General features: G+C 51.9%; 3 protein-coding genes across 4 annotated transcripts in view; 2 read left to right on the forward strand and 1 right to left on the reverse strand.

The window, feature by feature from the left end:
• Window positions 1–2,999, forward strand: part of trim2b (tripartite motif containing 2b) — a 5,187-nt gene extending 2,188 nt beyond the window's left edge. Inside the window, exons 5-13 of the mRNA XM_067261344.1 lie at window positions 34–172; window positions 308–487; window positions 840–969; window positions 1,155–1,255; window positions 1,330–1,497; window positions 1,648–1,816; window positions 1,907–1,977; window positions 2,256–2,396; window positions 2,847–2,999. Coding sequence (XP_067117445.1) covers window positions 34–172; window positions 308–487; window positions 840–969; window positions 1,155–1,255; window positions 1,330–1,497; window positions 1,648–1,816; window positions 1,907–1,977; window positions 2,256–2,396; window positions 2,847–2,999 — 1,252 coding nt within the window. The remainder of the gene's footprint in view (window positions 1–33; window positions 173–307; window positions 488–839; window positions 970–1,154; window positions 1,256–1,329; window positions 1,498–1,647; window positions 1,817–1,906; window positions 1,978–2,255; window positions 2,397–2,846) is intronic.
• Window positions 3,000–5,171: 2,172 nt separating this feature from the next.
• Window positions 5,172–9,502, forward strand: LOC136967486 (toll-like receptor 2). 2 transcript variants are annotated; one of them, XM_067261289.1, is made up of 5 exons: window positions 5,172–5,250; window positions 5,366–5,783; window positions 5,906–6,536; window positions 7,525–7,869; window positions 8,147–9,502. In XM_067261289.1, the coding sequence occupies exons 2-5, from the start codon at window positions 5,368–5,370 to the stop codon at window positions 9,221–9,223; spliced, it is 2,469 nt and encodes an 822-aa protein (XP_067117390.1). In that variant the 5' UTR covers window positions 5,172–5,250; window positions 5,366–5,367; the 3' UTR covers window positions 9,224–9,502. The 2 variants fall into 2 exon arrangements, with proteins under 2 accessions (XP_067117390.1, XP_067117389.1); XM_067261288.1 differs by having other exon boundaries at window positions 5,219–5,245; window positions 5,362–5,783.
• rnf175 (ring finger protein 175) lies at window positions 9,367–18,973 on the reverse strand. Its single transcript, XM_067261290.1, has 9 exons — window positions 18,898–18,973; window positions 18,400–18,437; window positions 17,519–17,660; window positions 16,860–17,014; window positions 16,480–16,587; window positions 15,946–16,066; window positions 12,502–12,635; window positions 11,887–11,988; window positions 9,367–11,516 (listed from the first exon to the last, which is right to left on the reverse strand). Exons 2-9 carry the CDS (start codon window positions 18,420–18,422, stop codon window positions 11,396–11,398), a joined length of 906 nt encoding a protein of 301 aa, XP_067117391.1. The 5' UTR covers window positions 18,423–18,437; window positions 18,898–18,973; the 3' UTR covers window positions 9,367–11,395.
• Between the last annotated feature and the right edge of the window lie 670 nt (window positions 18,974–19,643).

The following is a 19,643-nucleotide window of genomic DNA, read 5'->3' on the forward strand; positions in this document are numbered from 1 at the left end:
CCTGGTAACCATCACCATCATCTTCGTCTCCAGTGCGGTTGCGAGCCAGAGCGAGGTGACTGGGGAGGGGCTGGAGCAGTGCATTGTGGGACGCCCAGCCGCAGTGACTATTCTGACTCGCGACAAAGTGGGCGGAGCCTGCAAGACTGGCAACGCCATCCTATCTGCTGAGGTTAGTACTCACACACGTAAACACACACATCTACACACACACATGTACACCCACACACCTACACGCACACACTTACACACACGTACACACACACGTACACACACACCTACAAACACATTAATCCCCCCCCCCCAGGTGTACACTCCTGACGGCAGCGTCGCAGACGGGGAGATCTTCGACCACAAGAACGGCACCTACGACTTCGTCTACACCGTCGCTAAGGAGGGAGACTTCTCATTGGCTGTTCGTCTCTATGACCAGCACGTGACAGGAAGTCCGTTCAGACTGAAGGTCACACTTCCCCCCGACCCTGAGGTGACCCCCCCCCTCTCTCCTGTCCCTCTCTCTCTCCCCCTCCATCTTTCTTCCTCCATCTCTCTCCCTCTCTCTCTCCTCTCTCTCCTCCATCTCTCCCTCTCTCTCTCTCTCTCTCTCTCTCTCTCTCTGTCTCTCTCTCTCTCCGTCTCTCTCTCTCTCTCTCCCCCTCTCTCTCTCTCTCTCTCCGTCTCTCTCTCTCTCTCTCCCCCTCTCTCTCTCTCTCTCTCTCTCTCTCTCTCTCTCCCCCTCTCCATCTCATCATCTAATTTCCCCCCCCCAGGTGTCCACCCCCACCACCAGTGGACCCTCCTCGGTGGCCATTGCCACTCCGTCCACGGGCTCCTCTGAGGGGGCCAAGCGCCGGGGGAAGTCCCCTGGTACCAGCTCCCGGAGGAGGACCTCCAGGAGGACAGGAAGCACCCTGGGAACGCCCCGACGCCGGACCAACCCCATAGAGGACGATCTCATCTACCGGATAGGTGAGGAGGATGACCTCATCCTCCTCACCTGGTGTCTTCCCCACCTCTCTGAGGAGAGGTGGGGAAGACACCAGGGGGAGAGGGGGGAGAGTGGGAGTTGGGATTGAGTGGGTCCTGGAGAATTTAAGTTTAGGTAAAAATTTGTGTGTGGTGTGTGTGTGGTGTGTGTGGTGTGTGTGTTTCAGGTACGAAGGGCAGGAACAAGGGAGAGTTCACCAACCTGCAGGGAGTAGCAGCTTGTAGCGGCAGGATCCTCATAGCAGACAGCAACAACCAGTGTGTTCAGGTAGGACACCCACACCACACACACACACAAACCCACACCACACACACACATCACACACATTTGTGTGTGTCCAGATCTTCTCCAATGAGGGAGAGTTCAAGAGTCGTTTCGGGGTCAGAGGTCGGTCGCCAGGGCAACTGCAGCGTCCCACCGGCGTTGCCGTGCACCCAAACGGTGACATTATCATCGCCGACTACGACAACAAGTGGGTCAGCATCTTCTCCTCCGAGGGGAAGTTCAAGGTGAGCCCTCTGATTGGCTGGTCTGGCTGTTCGTCAAGCCAAGCTGGACTTTTATTGGTTGTCTTAAGAGAGGGGGTGGGTGGGGGACTCAAAGGGGACCAACTGAAAGGGCATGCTAACGTCTGATTGGTTGTGTGTGCTGTCTGTCAGACCAAGCTGGGCTCTGGTAGGCTGATGGGGCCCAAGGGGGTGTCAGTGGACCAGAACGGTCATGTGATCGTCGTTGACAACAAGGCGTGTACCGTCTTCATCTTCCAGCCAACCGGCAAGCTTGTCACCAAGTTTGGTAACCGAGGCAACGGCGACAAGCAGTTCGCAGGTACAGTGATGTCACCTACTGAGAAAAATGAACTGATTCAGCATGTGGTTTAATGCCTCTCTCTCTCTCTCTCTCTCTCTCTCTTTCCAGGTCCTCATTTTGCAGCGGTCAACAACAACAACGAGATCATCGTGACAGACTTCCACAACCACTCTGTCAAAGTAAATAACCCAGCCCCATGCAGTTGGAGACACTATAATAACTTTCCTTAGGGAGTACAGTACTGTACTCCTGTAATACACACACTGAACCTTGCCCTCCCTCCCTCCCTCCCTCCCTCCTCCCCTCCCTCCCTCCCTCCCTCCCTCCCTCCCTCCCTCCTCCCCTCCCTCCCTCCCTCCTCCCCTCCCTCCCTCCCTCCCTCCCTCCGCCCCTCCCTCCCTCCCTCCCTCCCTCCTCCCCTCCCTCCCTCCCTCCCTCCCTCCCTCCCTCCCTCCAGGTCTTCTCTCCTGAGGGGGAGCTTGTCCTGAGGTTCGGCTCTAATGGGGAGGGGAACGGCCAGTTCAACGCCCCCACCGGAGTGGCGGTGGACGTTAATGGGAACATCATCGTAGCGGACTGGGGCAACAGCCGTATCCAGGTACCATCATCATCATTGGAAGTCGCTTTGGATAAAAGCGTCTGCTAAATGAATAAATGTAATATAATCTCTTGTCTGCAGTAGTTACTGCAGTAGTCCACTAGAGGTCAGGAGAGTAACATTATCCATTGGCAATGAGGATGTGGACGACTAAACTGAAGTACATCTCTCTTCTCCCCCCCTCCCTCCCCCCCCTCCCTGCGCTCCCCCCCCCCCCCCTCCCTCCGCCCCTCCCCCCCCTCCCTCCCCCCCCCTCCCTGTGCCTCCCTCCCCCCCCCCCTAACTCCCCCCTCCCTCCCCCCCCTCCCTGTGCCTCCCTCCCCCCCCCCCCTAACTCCCCCCCCCCCGCCCCTCCCTCCGCCCCTCCCTCCGCCCCTCCCCCCCCTCCCTCCCCCCCCCTCCCTCCCCCCCCCCCCTAACTCCCCGCCTCCCCCCGCCCCTCCCCCCCAGGTGTTTGATGGCAGCGGCTCCTTCCTGTCCTACATCAACACCTCAGCAGACCCCCTGTACGGCCCCCAGGGCCTCGCCCTCACCTCAGACGGTCATGTGGTGGTGGCCGACTCTGGGAACCACTGCTTCAAGGTGTACCGCTACCTGCAGTGAGGGAGGAGGGAGGGAGGGGGGGGGGGGAGGGAGGGAGGGAGGGAGGGAGGGAGGGGGGGAGGGAGGGACAGTCATATGGACAGGCTGACTGACCGCATGGAACTCTTCTGATTGGCTCTCTCCCCCTGACCCTCTGACCCAGTAAACTCTGACCTAGAGTGGAAGTGTTTCCATGGACACCAGAGTAGAATCTGTAGATCAATTGATCGATGTAGTGCTAATCAATATGGAATGCTGGATGCACTCTCCCCTTACACGTGATTGATTGGTTAATTAATTTATTGGTTAATTTATTAATTGAATGATTGATATGTTGATTGATTTCTCACTGATGAGACAGCTTTGTCAAGCAGTGTTCTCTAAATCAATGATTGGATGATGGTTTCCAAAACAACTATTTTTCTCTGGGAAAATGATAGTTGCATGAAAATAAGCGAATCCAAAAGTCTATATTTGTGAAACTATGTTTCCTACGGCTAGGCCTGATGAGAACACAGATGTGAAGATCTGTTTTCCTCACATCAGAGGAAACTCATCTTCTAATCTTCTTCTTAACTGGTGATTATTCTAGAACGTCCAACCGTTACTTTAGTGGTGCTGTTGCTTGTCGGCACACTAACACACACATGCATATGCACACACACACCTGCACATACACACTAACACACACATGCATACGCACACACACACCTACACATGCACACACACATGCATGCACACACACACACACGTACAAACACTAACACATGCACACTTATCACTCGTATAGATTTAGAACCCAGTTCTAGCAGCATGCTTGTTTGATTGTATCTGTTACATCATAACAGTTCTAACTTCCAACCATCCATAAACACTTGGGCAGGAACAGGAAGTGGAGGTCTAGAAAGAGGAAGTGACATTTACCAGACAGGAAGCATCACATGACTTGGTCATGAACACGGTCCAACAACGTTTGTGTACATTGACCTGTTTTTGGGGACAGTCATTTAGATTTTATACGTTTAATTATGTTAATTATGACCTGGTTGTAATAGTTTGATGTTTGATTTCCGTCACGTGCTTTAAGACTCCAAAGTGCCCGAAGTTGATCAGTTTTCATCTTTGGATTTTAACATTATGATGGTGAATTTTCTGATTGTTTTAATTCTGAATGTTGTCATGATTGTTCCAGCATCATGTGACCCCCAGAATGATGGCTGATTGGATGTTACAGTGTTGTGGTTCCAACACTGACAGGATGTGTGAGTGTGTCTCTCTACTGACAAGGCTGGTGGCAGAGACCACTGGACACTGTGTGTGTGTGTGTGGGTGTGTGTGGGTGGGTGTGTGTGTGTATACCTGTGGGTGTGTGTGTGTATACGTGTGTGTGCATGTGTGTGTACGTGTGTGTGTGTATACGTGTGTGCGTGTATACGTGTGTGTGCATGTGTGTGTGTACGTGTGTGTGTGTATACGTGTGTGTGTGCTGAAGCTTAAGAATGTCACCCTCACACACCCTCCCTGTCACCCTCACACACCCTCCCTGTCACCCTCACACACCCTCCCTGTCACCCTCACACACCCTCCCTGTCACCCTCACACACCCTCCCTGTCACCCTCACACACCCTCCCTGTCACCCTCACACACCCTCCCTGTCACCCTCACACACCCTCCCTGTCACCCTCACACACCCTCCCTGTCACCCTCACACACCCTCCCTGTCACCCTCACACACCCTCCCTTAGACACAGCTGGAGTTTGAATATGTATTTAACACAGATGTTGTTAAGGTTATTTTAGGGTTGCTTTCTCTTTCTGTCTCCATTTCTATCTCTCTCTCTCTCTCCCTCTCTCTCTCTCTGTTGGTCTCTGTGACAGTTTCATATAATAATCTCCTGGTTTTACTCGCTGCACTGAAATAAAACCCATATAGAATACCTCTGTGTTGCAGGTTATTTGAAACAGTGTTTGTATCAGAAGACCTGTGTGTGTGTGTGTGTGTATTCACCCGGGCCTTAGGGGAGATCGTTGTCATGGTAACCGCAGTGGAGTGTCTGTAACCGGGAAGAACAAAATTCTCATTTCCTCTTTTGACGTTTTTACACCTAACAGGCAGAACACACACACACATCGCCTCATTCCCGAGAGAGAAGGACTTCGTCCCTCTGTACCTCTCTGTCAGTCCAGACTCAAACACGCTCACACGCTCTCTCACACACACGCTCTCACACGCAGAAGGAGCACCACACAGAAGAACTTCAGAAAGGTACAGTCTTCCATCCCTCGCTCTTTTTCTGTAGTTTACAGAACCTGCTTGACTAACCCCTCCCTCTCTTTCTCTCTCTTCCTCTCCCTCTTTCTCACCATTCACTCTTTCTCAAGACAGCCATGCCTTCGCCACCCTTCCTCCTCCTCCTCCTCCTCCTCTCCGGGGGTCAGAGGTCAGATCCGGGGGTGAGGGCTGAGGGGGGGACGGCTTGCAGCTGTGACGCGCGTCAGGTGTGTGACTGCTCCTCCAGAAACCTGACCCTCGTCCCCCAAGTCCCTCTCCACGTCGTCGCCCTCGACCTCTCCCTCAACCGCATCGCCGCGGTGACCAACGCCGACCTCGCCACCTACGCCCGCCTGACCACCCTGCGTTTCCATGGCAACCGCCTCCGGAGCGTGGCGGGGAGGGCGTTCCGGTCGCTAGGGAGACTGGAGCGTCTGGATCTGTCGGCCAATCAGCTGTCCAGCCTGAACGCTGATTGGTTCACAGGGCTGCTGTCTCTCATTCACCTCAACCTGCTGGACAACCCCTACAGGTAGGTGTGTGTGTGTGTGTGTGAGAGAGGTGTGTGTGTGAGGGAAGGAGTGTGTATGTGTGTGAGAGAGAGTTTGAAGGAGGGAGTGTGCTCTATAATGATCTCACCCCTGCCCCGCCCAGGTCCCTGGGCCCCCGCCCCCTGTTCCAGGGCCTGCTGTCCCTACGGACCCTCCGCCTGGGGGGCCCCTCCCTGGAGGAGCTCCGGAGCCACGACCTGTCAGGGGTGGGCCAGCTGGACCTCCTGGAGCTGCACGCCAACCACCTCCGCCACTACGACCCGGGTTCCCTGTCCCGACCCTGGCCCCTGGGCGCGGCCGCCCTCAGCCTGCGGGAGCCCTTCCTGACCAACCAGACGCTGGCGGAGGCTGTCCTGGAGGACGTGTCGTACCCGGAGACGCCGCTGACCCTGTGCGACCTCCAGATGTCCGGGAACTTGTCGGTGCGACCGTTTGCCGTCGTGGCCCGGCGCCGCGTGCGCTCGCTGTCGTTAAGCAACACCTCGCTCTCGGATGAAACAGTGGTCGACTTCCTGGAGGTGACGGACGGGGCGCCACTCAGCTTCCTGTCGCTGCAGGATGTGAGGTTTGTGGGGACGGGGCACGTGGAGCGGGCGTGGGAGACACGACATGATGGCTTTGACACGTTCTACCTGAGGAACGTGGAGATCGTCAACCTGTACCAGTTCAGCTCCATGCTGCAGCTGGGGTTCCTGCTGAAGTATCCCCGACAGGTGTCTGTAATCAGGGCCAAGGTGAGGGGGGGGTGGGGGGATATCTGTACATTCTATTTCTCACATTTTCTCACATTTTCAAGCCAGGCTTGTTACTTTAGTTTTAATCTGTATTTGGTGGCATGATCAATATCATGATCAATATCATGATCAATATCATGATTAATATTATTTATTGTCATTACGCGCCTGTTTCATTTCACGCACAACAAACGTAAGCTAGTCTATGGAGCTGCCAGGAGCTGTACTCTTGTACTCTGCTCTGCTTTACTCTGTTTAAGGCTCCTCTGTTCTCTCCTCTCTTTTCACTGTTTGTGACCAAAACGTTTCTATAGGTTGGAAAAGAAAGTTTCCCAAAAAATGTATTTTTTTAAAAGTTACTAAAAACTTTTGCATCATTGATGAGGACTTAGCCATACTATACTGTACTCTAGAGTATTTTTTCTTAAAAAGAATAAAATAAAGTTTTGTTTATTTATTTTTTTCGAAAGGTTGAAAAGTTCTCACAGGTTTTTAAAAATCATTGATGAGGACTCTACTGTACTGTATTGTGCTCTGCCTAAATCTGAGGCCTCTCTCTTCTCCCCTCTCTCTCTCTCTCTCTCTCTCTCTCCTTCTCTCCTCTCTCTCTCTCTCTCTCTCTCTCTCTCTCTCTCTCTCCTTCACTCTCTCTCTCTTCTCCCTCTCTCTCTCTCTCTCTCTCTCCCTCTCTCTCTCCTTCTCTCTTTCTCTCTCTCTTCTCCCCTCTCTCTCTCTCTCTCTCTCTCCTTCTCTCTCTCTCTTCTCCCCCCCCTCTCTCTCTCTCTCTCTCTTCTCCCCCCTCTCTCTCTCTCTCTCTCTCTCTCCTTTCACTGTGTGAAAAAAACATTTGGGCAAAAAATTCAAAACAAAACAAAGAAGTTTCCATAATTGCTGAGTACTCTCCTCCATCCCTCCCCTCCCTACTCCCCTCCCTCCTCCCCTGCCTTCCCTTCTCTCCCCCTCTCTCCCCCACTCCTCCCTTTCCCAGGCCTTCGTCCTCCCCTGCCTCACTTCCCTCAGCTTGATCAACCTCCAGTACCTGGACCTGAGTGAGAACCTCCTGACCGACCTCACCCTGTCAGAGACGCTCTGTCAGGGTGCTGGCATCCTCCGGAACCTCCGGGTCCTCAACGTCAGCTCCAACGCCATCAAGTCCCTGGCTCTGGCCGGCCGCCTGGTGGCACGCCTGGATAGGCTCACTCACCTGGACCTCAGCGGGAACGCCCTGGCCTCCATGCCCAGGGCCTGCTCCTGGCCCGACTCCCTCAGGTTCCTCAACCTCTCCTGGGCCTCGCTGTGGATGGTCACCCCCTGCCTGCCCAGCACCCTGGAGGTAGGGGCGCACTGACGCCAACCGGCACACACTGAGAAGTCTGTGTTACTGAGGACTGGGTTTTAACATCCCTTTAACAGCAGGTGGAGGTTCTAGATCAGGGGTGTTCCCCCCTGGTCCTCAGGGGCCGCTGTCCTGCATGTTCTAGATGTTTCCTTGCTCCAGAACACATTCTAATTAATGGCTCGTTATCAAGCTTCCACAGAGCCTCATAATATATATCAAACATAATATATACATAAGATATTTAACCTCTGACCTGCATGTGTGTGTGAAGGTGTTGGACCTGAGCCACAACGACCTGACCAGCCTGGGTGTGGTGCTTCCCAGGCTGAGAGAGCTGCTCCTCTCTGGGAACAAGATGCTGGCTCTGCCCTCCCCCTGGAAGACCCCCAACCTGGAGCTGCTGGTCGTCACCACCAACGCCCTCAGCGACCTCTCCCCCGACGACCTACGACCTTTCGGGCGTCTGCGAGAGCTGCAGGCCGGCGGAAACAACTTCCTGTGCTCCTGCTCCTTCGTGGCGTTCATGGTGACGGCGTTGTCCGGGGCGACGGTGGAGGGGACGGGAGCGGGAGGTGTGGGGGTGCGTCTCACGGACGATCCGGACAGCTACGTCTGTGATTCTCCGCTGTCGGTGCGGGGCGAGCGGGTGGGCGGGGTGAGGTTCTCGGTGGTGGACTGTCACCGCTTGGCGTTCGTGGCGTCTCTGTGCGGCGTCTCCCTCCTCGTCGCCGGCCTCCTCGCCGTCCTCCTCCACCGGCTGCACGTCCTCTGGTACCTCCGGATGATGTGGGCGTGGCTATCCGCCATCCGCAGCGCCAGGCGCCGCCGTCGCCAAGACCGCAACCGTCTCCTCGGCAACGACGAACCCGTCGACGATTCCTCGCGGTTCAGCTACGACGCCTTCGTCTCCTACAGCGAGCAGGACGCCGACTGGGTGGAGCACTTCCTGGTTCCGGAGCTTGAAGAGGACTCCAGCTCCCAGGATGCACCTCTGTCCCTCTGCCTCCACAAGAGGGACTTCCTGCCGGGCAAGTGGATCGTCGACAACATCCTCATCGCCATGGAGAACAGCCGGCGCACCATCTTTGTCCTGTCGGGGCACTTTGTGCGGTCGGACTGGTGCCGCTACGAGCTGGAGTTCTCACACCTGCGGATGTTCCAGGGCGACCAGGACGAGGCGGCCATCTTGGTTCTGCTGGAGCCGCTGGGGGAGAAGGACGTCCCCCGCAGGTTCTGCCGGCTCAGGAGGATGATGAGCTCCAGAACCTTCCTGCAGTGGCCCCGGGAAGAGCAGGGGAGGGAGGAGTTCTGGAGCAGCCTGAGGGCTGCCGTGAGGGGGGATGACTGAACACACACACACGTGTACACACACACACACACACGTGTACACACACACACACATGTGCACACACACACGTGTACACACACACACACACATGTACACACACACACGAACATGCAAGCAGATTGACACCGATTTTTTTCTTCTAATGTTTCTTTTTTATTCAACATGTTGAGCAGCATCATTCGCCGTAGCCATGGCAACAACGCATCTGTAAACGGCTTAAAATCACCTCAACTGAAACCACACACACACAACAAAATTTTTTTAAATAAAATGTTTTAAAAAAAATGTCTCCAAGTCTGTTTTAGAGAGCTACAGTTTGTCTCCATTTTGGCAAATCTCATCATCATCAGTTTATTATGCTCTGCCAGAACAGGTCTCCTGACCGTGTTAACCACACGTACGGAGGGTGGTTCGGTGACAACGAGCCTGTCACCAGACCAAGGTCTCAAAGGTCACAACTTGACCTCAGTAACGACCCTTGTGCGTGCCAACATCCCCCGCCTACACACACACACACACACAGCAGAATTGTAAACACATGCAAAGGTAAAAAGGTACATGAATATGAGACCGTCTCAACAACATACGTGCAGGGTTTCCCGCAGCACTTTGCAGTTAAGGCGGCCGCCTAAGCAACACACGCTTGCCGCCTTAACTACGTTGTCCAAAAAAATAATGAGCACAATATCCGCCGTGTTACTCTGTCCTTTTTTCTCCCTTTCATTCCAAACCGTGACCAACGCCAGTCTCCCTTCTCTGCAGAACGCATACAAATGTATTTTTTGAGGTAAAACGTTCCCCCTCCCCCCCTGGTTCGCCGGCAAACCCCACCCTACTACTTAACGAACACATTTTCTGCGGGAAACCCTGTACATGAGTATGACATGAGTCCCCAATATGAGAGTGTGATTGGTTGGGAGGGTGGCATGTGAGGAGACTGATTGGTTGGGAGGGTGGCATGTGAGGAGACTGATTGGTTGGGAGGGTGGCATGTGAGGAGACTGATTGGTTGGGAGGGTGGCGTGAGGAGACTGATTGGTTGGGAGGGTGGCGTGAGGAGACTGATTGGTTGGGAGGGTGGTGTGAGGAGACTGATTGGTTGGGAGGGTGGCATGTGAGGAGACTGATTGGTTGGGAGGGTGGCATGTGAGGAGACTGATTGGATGGGAGGGTGGCGTGAGGAGCTGATTGGTTGGGAGGGTGGTGTGAGGAGACTGATTGGTTGGGAGGGTGGTGTGAGGAGACTGATTGGTTGGGAGGGCGGCTTGAGGAGCTGATTGGTTGGGAGGGTGGCATGTGAGGAGACTGATTGGTTGGGAGGGTGGTGTGAGGAGCTGATTGGTTGGGAGGGTGGCATGTGAGGAGACTGATTGGTTGGGAGGGTAGCATGTGAGGAGACTGATTGGTTGGGAGGGTGGCGTGAGGAGCTGATTGGTTGGGAGGGTGGTGTGAGGAGACTGATTGGTTGGGAGGGTGGCATGTGAGGAGACTGATTGGTTGGGAGGGTGGCGTGAGGAGCTGATTGGTTGGGAGGGCGGCTTGAGGAGCTGATTGGTTGGGAGGGTGGCATGTGAGGAGACTGATTGGTTGGGAGGGTGGTGTGAGGAGCTGATTGGTTGGGAGGGTGGCATGTGAGGAGACTGATTGGTTGGGAGGGTGGCGTGAGGAGCTGGTTGGTTGGGAGGGTGGTGTGAGGAGCTGATTGGTTGGGAGGGTGGCATGTGAGGAGACTGATTGGTTGGGAGGGTAGCAGGGGGGTCTCAGGCTTGTCCCTCATGAACACATTAATACAGAGTGTAACCATGGATACTATCTAAGCAGGGTAAACCTGTATGATGTAAACAAACATTTAAAAATGCACACATCCATCTATCGTTATCCCTCTGACCATCCTACAGCTGAGCGTCTATAATAAATACCAGATGAAATTGAACTAGACCCCAGTGTCTGTATCAGGGTCTTTCAGAGCAGCAGTATCTCTCCTCACAGCTCCACGTAACAACTCCGGGTTACCCAGGCAACGCTGGTACAACTCCAAGGTTACCCAGGCAACGCTGAAACATCTCCCAAGGTTACCCAGGCAACGCCGGGCGTTCCGTCTTGTCTCCAGCGTTCTAGAGGCCAGCCCAGGGTTCCACCCCGACCCGCATGGTTCCATAACATCCCAGCATTCTACTCCAGACCCAGGGAGAAGTTGATTCCGTGGACAACACCAATGATGATGGGTTGCCAGGCAACCAGGTATCTCAGCCAATCGAGTAGCTGTCCGTACAGGACGTGGGTTCTCTCCCAGCTGGGGGGCGGGGCTAAGGAGAGTAAGGTACACACACGCACTCTTCTTTACACAGACACACACTCTTATCTACACCCACACACTCTCCTCATCTTCTTTACACACACACACACACACACACACACACACACTCCTTATCTTCTTTACACACACACACACTCTCCTCATCCTTCAGTACACACACACACACACTCTCCTCATCCTTCAGTACACACACACACACACTCTTCTCGTCCTTCAGTACACACACACACACACTCTCCTCATCCTTCAGTACACACACACACTCTCCTCATCCTTCAGTACACACACACACACACTCTCCTCGTCCTTCAGTACACACACACACACACACACACACAGAGGATACGGGTTGTTCATCAGCCTCTTCAGGTCAACCTTCTCGTTGCAGTATGGACACGTCTGTTTCTTACCCACAATGCACCAGCCGCGGATGCAGAACTCGTGGAATCTGGGAGGCGGGGTAACGTTCAAGAACAACAACAACAAGCTTGGTATGGCTCTTATTTCTCTCGCTCTCACACACACACACTCTCTCCTGGGGTGTAATCTAGGATCTGCTGTATCCATTTCAGCTGCTGTCTCTGGTCGTGGCTGTAATCAGGTCAAACAGTCCACAGAGTCACACACACAGTCACAAACACACACACCTAACTAACCCTACACCCCCCAGCAGAGAGACAGGAGAGAGGCAGCAGAGAGGCAGCAGAGAGGCAGCAGAGAGGCAGGAGAGAGGCAGGAGAGAGGCAGCAGAGAGGCAGGAGAGAGGCAGCAGAGAGGCAGGAGAGAGGCAGCAGAGAGGCAGCAGAGAGGCAGGAGAGAGGCAGGAGAGAGGCAGCAGAGAGGCAGGAGAGAGGCAGCAGAGAGGCAGGAGAGAGGCAGCAGAGAGGCAGGAGAGAGGCAGGAGAGAGGCAGCAGAGAGGCAGCAGAGAGGCAGGAGAGAGGCAGGAGAGAGGAAGGATACATGTGGTTGCAGGACAGCTGGTAGGTGTCCTCCAGCAACCCCTCCTCGTCCAGCTCCACCAGGATCTTCTGACCGCATACGGCACACACGTCCTCACTCAGGCTCCGGGAAGGCATGCCCCCCCCACTGTAGTACTGCACAGCACAACAACACTGTAGGATTACTGTAGTACTGCACAGCACAACAACACTGTAGGATTACTGTAGTACTGCACAGCACAACAACACTGTAGGATTACTGTAGTACTGCACAGCACAACACCACTGTAGGATTACTGTAGTACTGCACAGCACAACACCACTGTAGGATTACTGTAGTACTGCACAGCACAACAACACTGTAGGATTACTGTAGTACTGCACAGCACAACAACACTGTAGGATTACTGTAGTACTGCACAGCACAACACCACTGTAGGATTACTGTAGTACTGCACAGCACAACAACACTGTAGGATTACTGTAGTACTGCACAGCACAACACCACTGTAGGATTACTGTAGTACTGCACAGCACAACACCACTGTAGGATTACTGTAGTACTGCACAGCACAACAACACTGTAGGATTACTGTAGTACTGCACAGCACAACAACACTGTAGGATTACTGTAGTACTGCACAGCACAACACCACTGTAGGATTACTGTAGTACTGCACAGCACAACACCACTGTAGGATTACTGTAGTACTGCACAGCACAACACCACTGTAGGATTACTGTAGTACTGCACAGCACAACACCACTGTAGGATTACTGTAGTACTGCACAGCACAACACCACTGTAGGATTACTGTAGTACTGCACAGCACAACAACACTGTAGGATTACTGTAGTACTGCACAGCACAACAACACTGTAGGATTACTGTAGTACTGCACAGCACAACACCACTGTAGGATTACTGTAGTACTGCACAGCACAACAACACTGTAGGATTACTGTAGTACTGCACAGCACAACACCACTGTAGGATTACTGTAGTACTGCACAGCACAACACCACTGTAGGATTACTGTAGTACTGCACAGCACAACACCACTGTAGGATTACTGTAGTACTGCACAGCACAACAACACTGTAGGATTACTGTAGTACTGCACAGCACAACACCACTGTAGGATTACTGTAGTACTGCACAGCACAACACCACTGTAGGATTACTGTAGTACTGCACAGCACAACACCACTGTAGGATTACTGTAGTACTGCACAGCACAACAACACTGTAGGATTACTGTAGTACTGCACAGCACAACACCACTGTAGGATTACTGTAGTACTGCACAGCACAACACCACTGTAGGATTACTGTAGTACTGCACAGCACAACAACACTGTAGGATTACTGTAGTACTGCACAGCACAACACCACTGTAGGATTACTGTAGTACTGCACAGCACAACACCACTGTAGGATTACTGTAGTACTGCACAGCACAACAACACTGTAGGATTACTGTAGTACTGCACAGCACAACAACACTGTAGGATTACTGTAGTACTGCACAGCACAACAACACTGTAGGATTACTGTAGTACTGCACAGCACAACACCACTGTAGGATTACTGTAGTACTGCACAGCACAACAACACTGTAGGATTACTGTAGTACTGCACAGCACAACACCACTGTAGGATTACTGTAGTACTGCACAGCACAACAACACTGTAGGATTACTGTAGTACTGCACAGCACAACAACACTGTAGGATTACTGTAGTACTGCACAGCACAACACCACTGTAGGATTACTGTAGTACTGCACAGCACAACACCACTGTAGGATTACTGTAGTACTGCACAGCACAACAACACTGTAGGATTACTGTAGTACTGCACAGCACAACACCACTGTAGGATTACTGTAGTACTGCACAGCACAACACCACTGTAGGATTACTGTAGTACTGCACAGCACAACAACACTGTAGGATTACTGTAGTACTGCACATCACAACACCACTGTAGGATTACTGTAGTACTGCACAGCACAACAACACTGTAGGATTACTGTAGTACTGCACAGCACAACACCACTGTAGGATTACTGTAGTACTGCACAGCACAACAACACTGTAGGATTACTGTAGTACTGCACAGCACAACACCACTGTAGGATTACTGTAGTACTGCACAGCACAACAACACTGTAGGATTACTGTAGTACTGCACAGCACAACACCACTGTAGGATTACTGTAGTACTGCACAGCACAACAACACTGTAGGATTACTGTAGTACTGCACAGCACAACACCACTGTAGGATTACTGTAGTACTGCACAGCACAACAACACTGTAGGATTACTGTAGTACTGCACAGCACAACACCACTGTAGGATTACTGTAGTACTGCACAGCACAACACCACTGTAGGATTACTGTAGTACTGCACAGCACAACAACACTGTAGGATTACTGTAGTACTGCACAGCACAACACCACTGTAGGATTACTGTAGTACTGCACAGCACAACAACACTGTAGGATTACTGTAGTACTGCACAGCACAACAACACTGTAGGATTACTGTAGTACTGCACAGCACAACACCACTGTAGGATTACTGTAGTACTGCACAGCACAACACCACTGTAGGATTACTGTAGTACTGCACAGCACAACAACACTGTAGGATTACTGTAGTACTGCACAGCACAACACCACTGTAGGATTACTGTAGTACTGCACAGCACAACAACACTGTAGGATTACTGTAGTACTGCACAGCACAACACCACTGTAGGATTACTGTAGTACTGCACAGCACAACACCACTGTAGGATTACTGTAGTACTGCACAGCACAACAACACTGTAGGATTACTGTAGTACTGCACAGCACAACAACACTGTAGGATTACTGTAGTACTGCACAGCACAACAACACTGTAGGATTACTGTAGTACTGCACAGCACAACAACACTGTAGGATTACTGTAGTACTGCACAGCACAACACCACTGTAGGATTACTGTAGTACTGCACAGCACAACACCACTGTAGGATTACTGTAGTACTGCACAGCACAACAACACTGTAGGATTACTGTAGTACTGCACAGCACAACACCACTGTAGGATTACTGTAGTACTGCACAGCACAACAACACTGTAGGATTACTGTAGTACTGCACAGCACAACACCACTGTAGGATTACTGTAGTACTGCACAGCACAACACCACTGTAGGATTACTGTAGTACTGCACAGCACAACAACACTGTAGGATTACTGTAGTACTGCACAGCACAACAGGCTGGTACAGGCCATGTATAAAGTACTACAGTATATTATAGTAGTTCAGTATATTATACAGTATATTACAGTCGTACAGTATATTATACAGTATATTACAGTAGTACAGTATATTATAGTAGTACAGTATATTATACAGTATATTATAGTAGTACAGTATATTATAGTAGTAACACTGGACAGTACCCCTATGGTAGAGGCCATGTAATCGGAGCAGATCTCAGCAAAGTCCCTCCCCATCACTCCGTAGTAGAGACCGTAGAACAACAGTATCACACCCACATCCATGGAGTCCTCCGCCTTGATCCTGGGGGGGGGGGGGGGGGGGGGTTATCAAACTTTAGCTGAGGCAGGTGTGGTTGCCAGGTTGGGGGTTAATAATAATAACAATAATAGTAATACATTTGATTTCTAATGCACTTTTCATTTGAAAACAAATCTCAAAGTGCTACAGTTAATATTTATAAAACAAGGTAAAACATCAATACAAAATACAATTAGATCATTAAAACTCATAAGATCTGCTAAAAATATTTTTTTTAGTCTTTTTTTTTAAGTCTCAGTGGTTTGAGGTGCCCTCAGATGGTCGGGGAGGGCGTTCCAGATCTGTGGAGCGGCAGAACAGAAAGCCCGGTCACCCATGGTGCTGAGCTTAGTCCTGGGGAGATGGAGGCGATGTTGAATTAAGCTAGCCCAGGTGTGGTTGCCAGGTTTCCTCACCTGAAGAAGACGTTGAATCCGAACATGGTGAACATGATGGCCATGTAGCCAACCACGCCCACGGCATAGCTCAGCTTGTAGATCAGCAGAAACCACTTGTACACCATCCTGAGACACACACGGGTACACACACAGGTACACACACACACGGGTACACACACACACACAGGTACACACACACGGGTACACACACACACAGGTACACACACACACACACGGGTACATATACACACAGTGACACATCTACACATCTGTCAAAATGTGTTTTCATACTGTAAGCTTGTAAGCTTGTACTCTCTCTCTCTCTCTCTCTCTCTCTCTCTCTCTCTCTCTCTCTCTCTCTCTCTCCTTCACCCCCCCCCCCCCTTCCCCTCCCGTACCGTGGGGTTCTGCAGGAGAGAGGTTTACGTGTGGCCCTGAAGATGACATAGCTGGTGATGATGGAGAACACCCCCCACATGGACAGGAACCTCCACCAGTACAGCTTGATGGTGAAGTACAGAGGCACCACCCACATCTGCAGCAGGGTGACCAGCTGGAGACACACACATTTACATTTATGCATTTAGCAGATGCTTTTATCCAAAGCGACTTCCAAGAGAGAGCTTTACAAAAGTGCATAGGCCACTGATCATAACAACGAGATAGCCCCAAACATTGCGAGCAGCCAAAACATGAAGCCTACATTGTGAAAACCAAATAAGTCCCAAAGGGAAGAACCATAAGAGCATGTAGATAAACAAGTTACAACTAAACAACATGAACCTCAAAAGTGCAAGGGTGTACCTGTGGAAAAAGCAAGCAACAATAATACATTTCACAGTGTATTGCACAGTGTAAGTACAATAATTTTAAGTCAGTTTCAACTAACCAACAAGTATATACACACACACACATATGTTGAAGGACCAGGACAATCTGAGCCACCACACACACACATATGTTGAAGGACCCGGACAATCTGAGCCACCACACACACATACAAACACACACAGGTATACACACACATGTATACACACACACACACACACGTACGTACGTTGTAGGAGCGGTGGTGCCTCTGTTTCCACTGCACCAGGACGATCTGAGCCACCACCAGGGTGGCGATCAGCACCAGGACCATCTCAGCATGCATGGCCTCGTGACCACGGTGCTTCACATGGAGACGCTCATGCTGCATCCTGGAGGGGGGAGGAGAGGGGGGAGGGAGGAGGGAGGGGAGGGGGAGGGAGGTGAGGGGGGAGGGAGGGGAGGGAGGTGAGGAGGGAGGGAGGTGAGGAGGGAGGTGAGGAGGGAGGTGAGGAGGGAGGTGAGGAGGGAGGGAGGTGAGGGGGAGGGAGGGAGGAGAGGAGGGAGGTGAGGAGGGAGGTGAGGAGGGAGGGGAGGAGGGAGGGAGGTGAGGGGGAGGGAGGTGAGGGGGGAGGGAGGGAGGTGAGGGGGGGAGGGAGGTGAGGAGGGAGGTGAGGAGGGAGGTGAGGAGGGAGGGAGGTGAGGAGGGAGGGAGGTGAGGAGGGAGGGAGGTGAGGGGGGGAGGGAGGGAGGAGAGGAGGGAGGTGAGAGGAGGGGTGGTGAGGAGGGAGGTGAGGAGGAGGGAGGTGAGGAGGGAGGGAGGTGAGTGGGGAGGGAGGGAGGAGAGGAGGGAGGTGAGGAGGGGGGTGAGGAGGGAGGTGAGGAGGGAGGGAGGTGAGGAGGGAGGGAGGTGAGGGGGGAGGGAGGGAGGAGAGGAGGGAGGTGAGGAGGGGAGAGGAGACGGGAGGAGGAGAGAGGTGAGGAGGGGGAGTGAGGATGGGAGGGAGAGAGGAGGAGAGGGGAGGAATGGAAGAGGAGATTAATTAACTAGCTGGTAGCTAGTCAGAAACCTGCTCTAGCACTAAGGGTCGGCACCACCACACACAGAAACAATCTTCAAAAACAACTTACTTCCAATTTTCCTTGTGTGTCATTTTCAAGAGATCCCCCTGTGATAGAGAGAGGGAGAGAGAGGAGGAGAGAGAGAGGGGAAGACAGAGGTAGAGAGAGAAAGGAGGTCAAAGCAATGTGGCCTCATCGATGCAGTTACTCAGATTTGATTTGCTGGCTTTTGTGCCTACCACTCATAAAGGTTACCACTACTAGCGACACAGTTCTATTGCTGTAAGCTAGCTAGTTCAATCGCTGTGTCGGTAATATGGTACACACAGATTGCTAGCTCTCAGATCTAGCATTCATTCAAGCCAAGACAAGCTAGTTAGTCTTGCTTTCCTGCCACGTAGCGGAACAGGCATATTCAATTAGCTTGCTAGCAGGAGAGCAACACTGATCCGCTATCAAGCGGTTATCTCGCGTCAGATTCTCTCTAAGGAACTGCTTTCGTGCGTTCGGTAAAGTCCGTGCATGTAGCTAGCTACGGGCAGATATGTATATAATCGTGCTTTGTACCTGGGGTTGCACGCCGGCCCATTTTTCGCGTTGTTCGGGGTCAGGCTTGCCAGACAGCTAGCAGGCTCGGTGGCTGCAGCTCTGACAGCTCTGACAGCCGGTGGAGCGCGCGCCGCCGGTCATCACCACGGTGACGCGTGCTGTTGGGGGCGTAGCTCACGTAAGCGTACGTGATTACGTAGTTTTGGCAACCTTCAAATTGAGTGAATCGGGGTTTTAATCGCCGTAGTAGGTTATCTAAAACGTGTTAACATGTATAGAATTACATATAATTATCTCTATATACAGTTAGTACAGTATATCCCTGTATTTAATCAAAATCATCGATTTGTCTCCGTATAAATCCGTAGGCTACTCATGCAACACAAGAAATGATAAATAACTAGTTATTTGACGGATGATGTTGATAATGTTGATGAGGATGAAGATGATGATGAAGATGGTGATTTTAATGACTCACTGTGTTTAGTTTTCAACGTGTTGACATGGTGTCTCTGTGTGTGGGTATGGCTGTGGAACTGAAACAGTATGATACTGGCTGGTCTTTGAGCTTTGCCCTGGATCATATCTAGTCCCTTGTGATGATTTTGCAGGAGAGCCTGGTAAACATAGATCGTTCAGAACACCCTCCTCCTCCTCTCCTCCTCCGCCATATCATTTCCCAGCAGAGTTCATCAGTCTTGGGTTGAAACTATTGGGTCATCACCTTAATTATTAACTCTCTCTCTCTCTCTCTCTCTCTCGTC

Source organism: Osmerus mordax, chromosome 23 (assembly GCF_038355195.1).
Source record: "Osmerus mordax isolate fOsmMor3 chromosome 23, fOsmMor3.pri, whole genome shotgun sequence".
In the NCBI taxonomy this organism is placed as follows: Eukaryota; Metazoa; Chordata; class Actinopteri; order Osmeriformes; family Osmeridae; genus Osmerus; species Osmerus mordax.

Coding starts and splice junctions, on each gene's coding strand:
- LOC136967486 (XM_067261289.1), top strand. CDS start 5,368: ATGCCTTCGCCACCCTTCCTCCTCCTCCTCCTCCTCCTCTCCGGGGGT. Junction 6,537..7,524: donor TGTCTGTAATCAGGGCCAAG/GTGAGGGGGGGG, acceptor TCCCTTTCCCAG/GCCTTCGTCCTCCCCTGCCT. Junction 7,870..8,146: donor GCCTGCCCAGCACCCTGGAG/GTAGGGGCGCAC, acceptor GTGTGTGTGAAG/GTGTTGGACCTGAGCCACAA.
- rnf175 (XM_067261290.1), bottom strand. CDS start 18,422: ATGACACACAAGGAAAATTGGAA. Junction 16,588..16,859: donor CTCTCCTGCAGAACCCCACG/GTACGGGAGGGG, acceptor TGTGTGTCTCAG/GATGGTGTACAAGTGGTTTC. Junction 16,067..16,479: donor GGATTCAACGTCTTCTTCAG/GTGAGGAAACCT, acceptor CCCCCCCCCCAG/GATCAAGGCGGAGGACTCCA.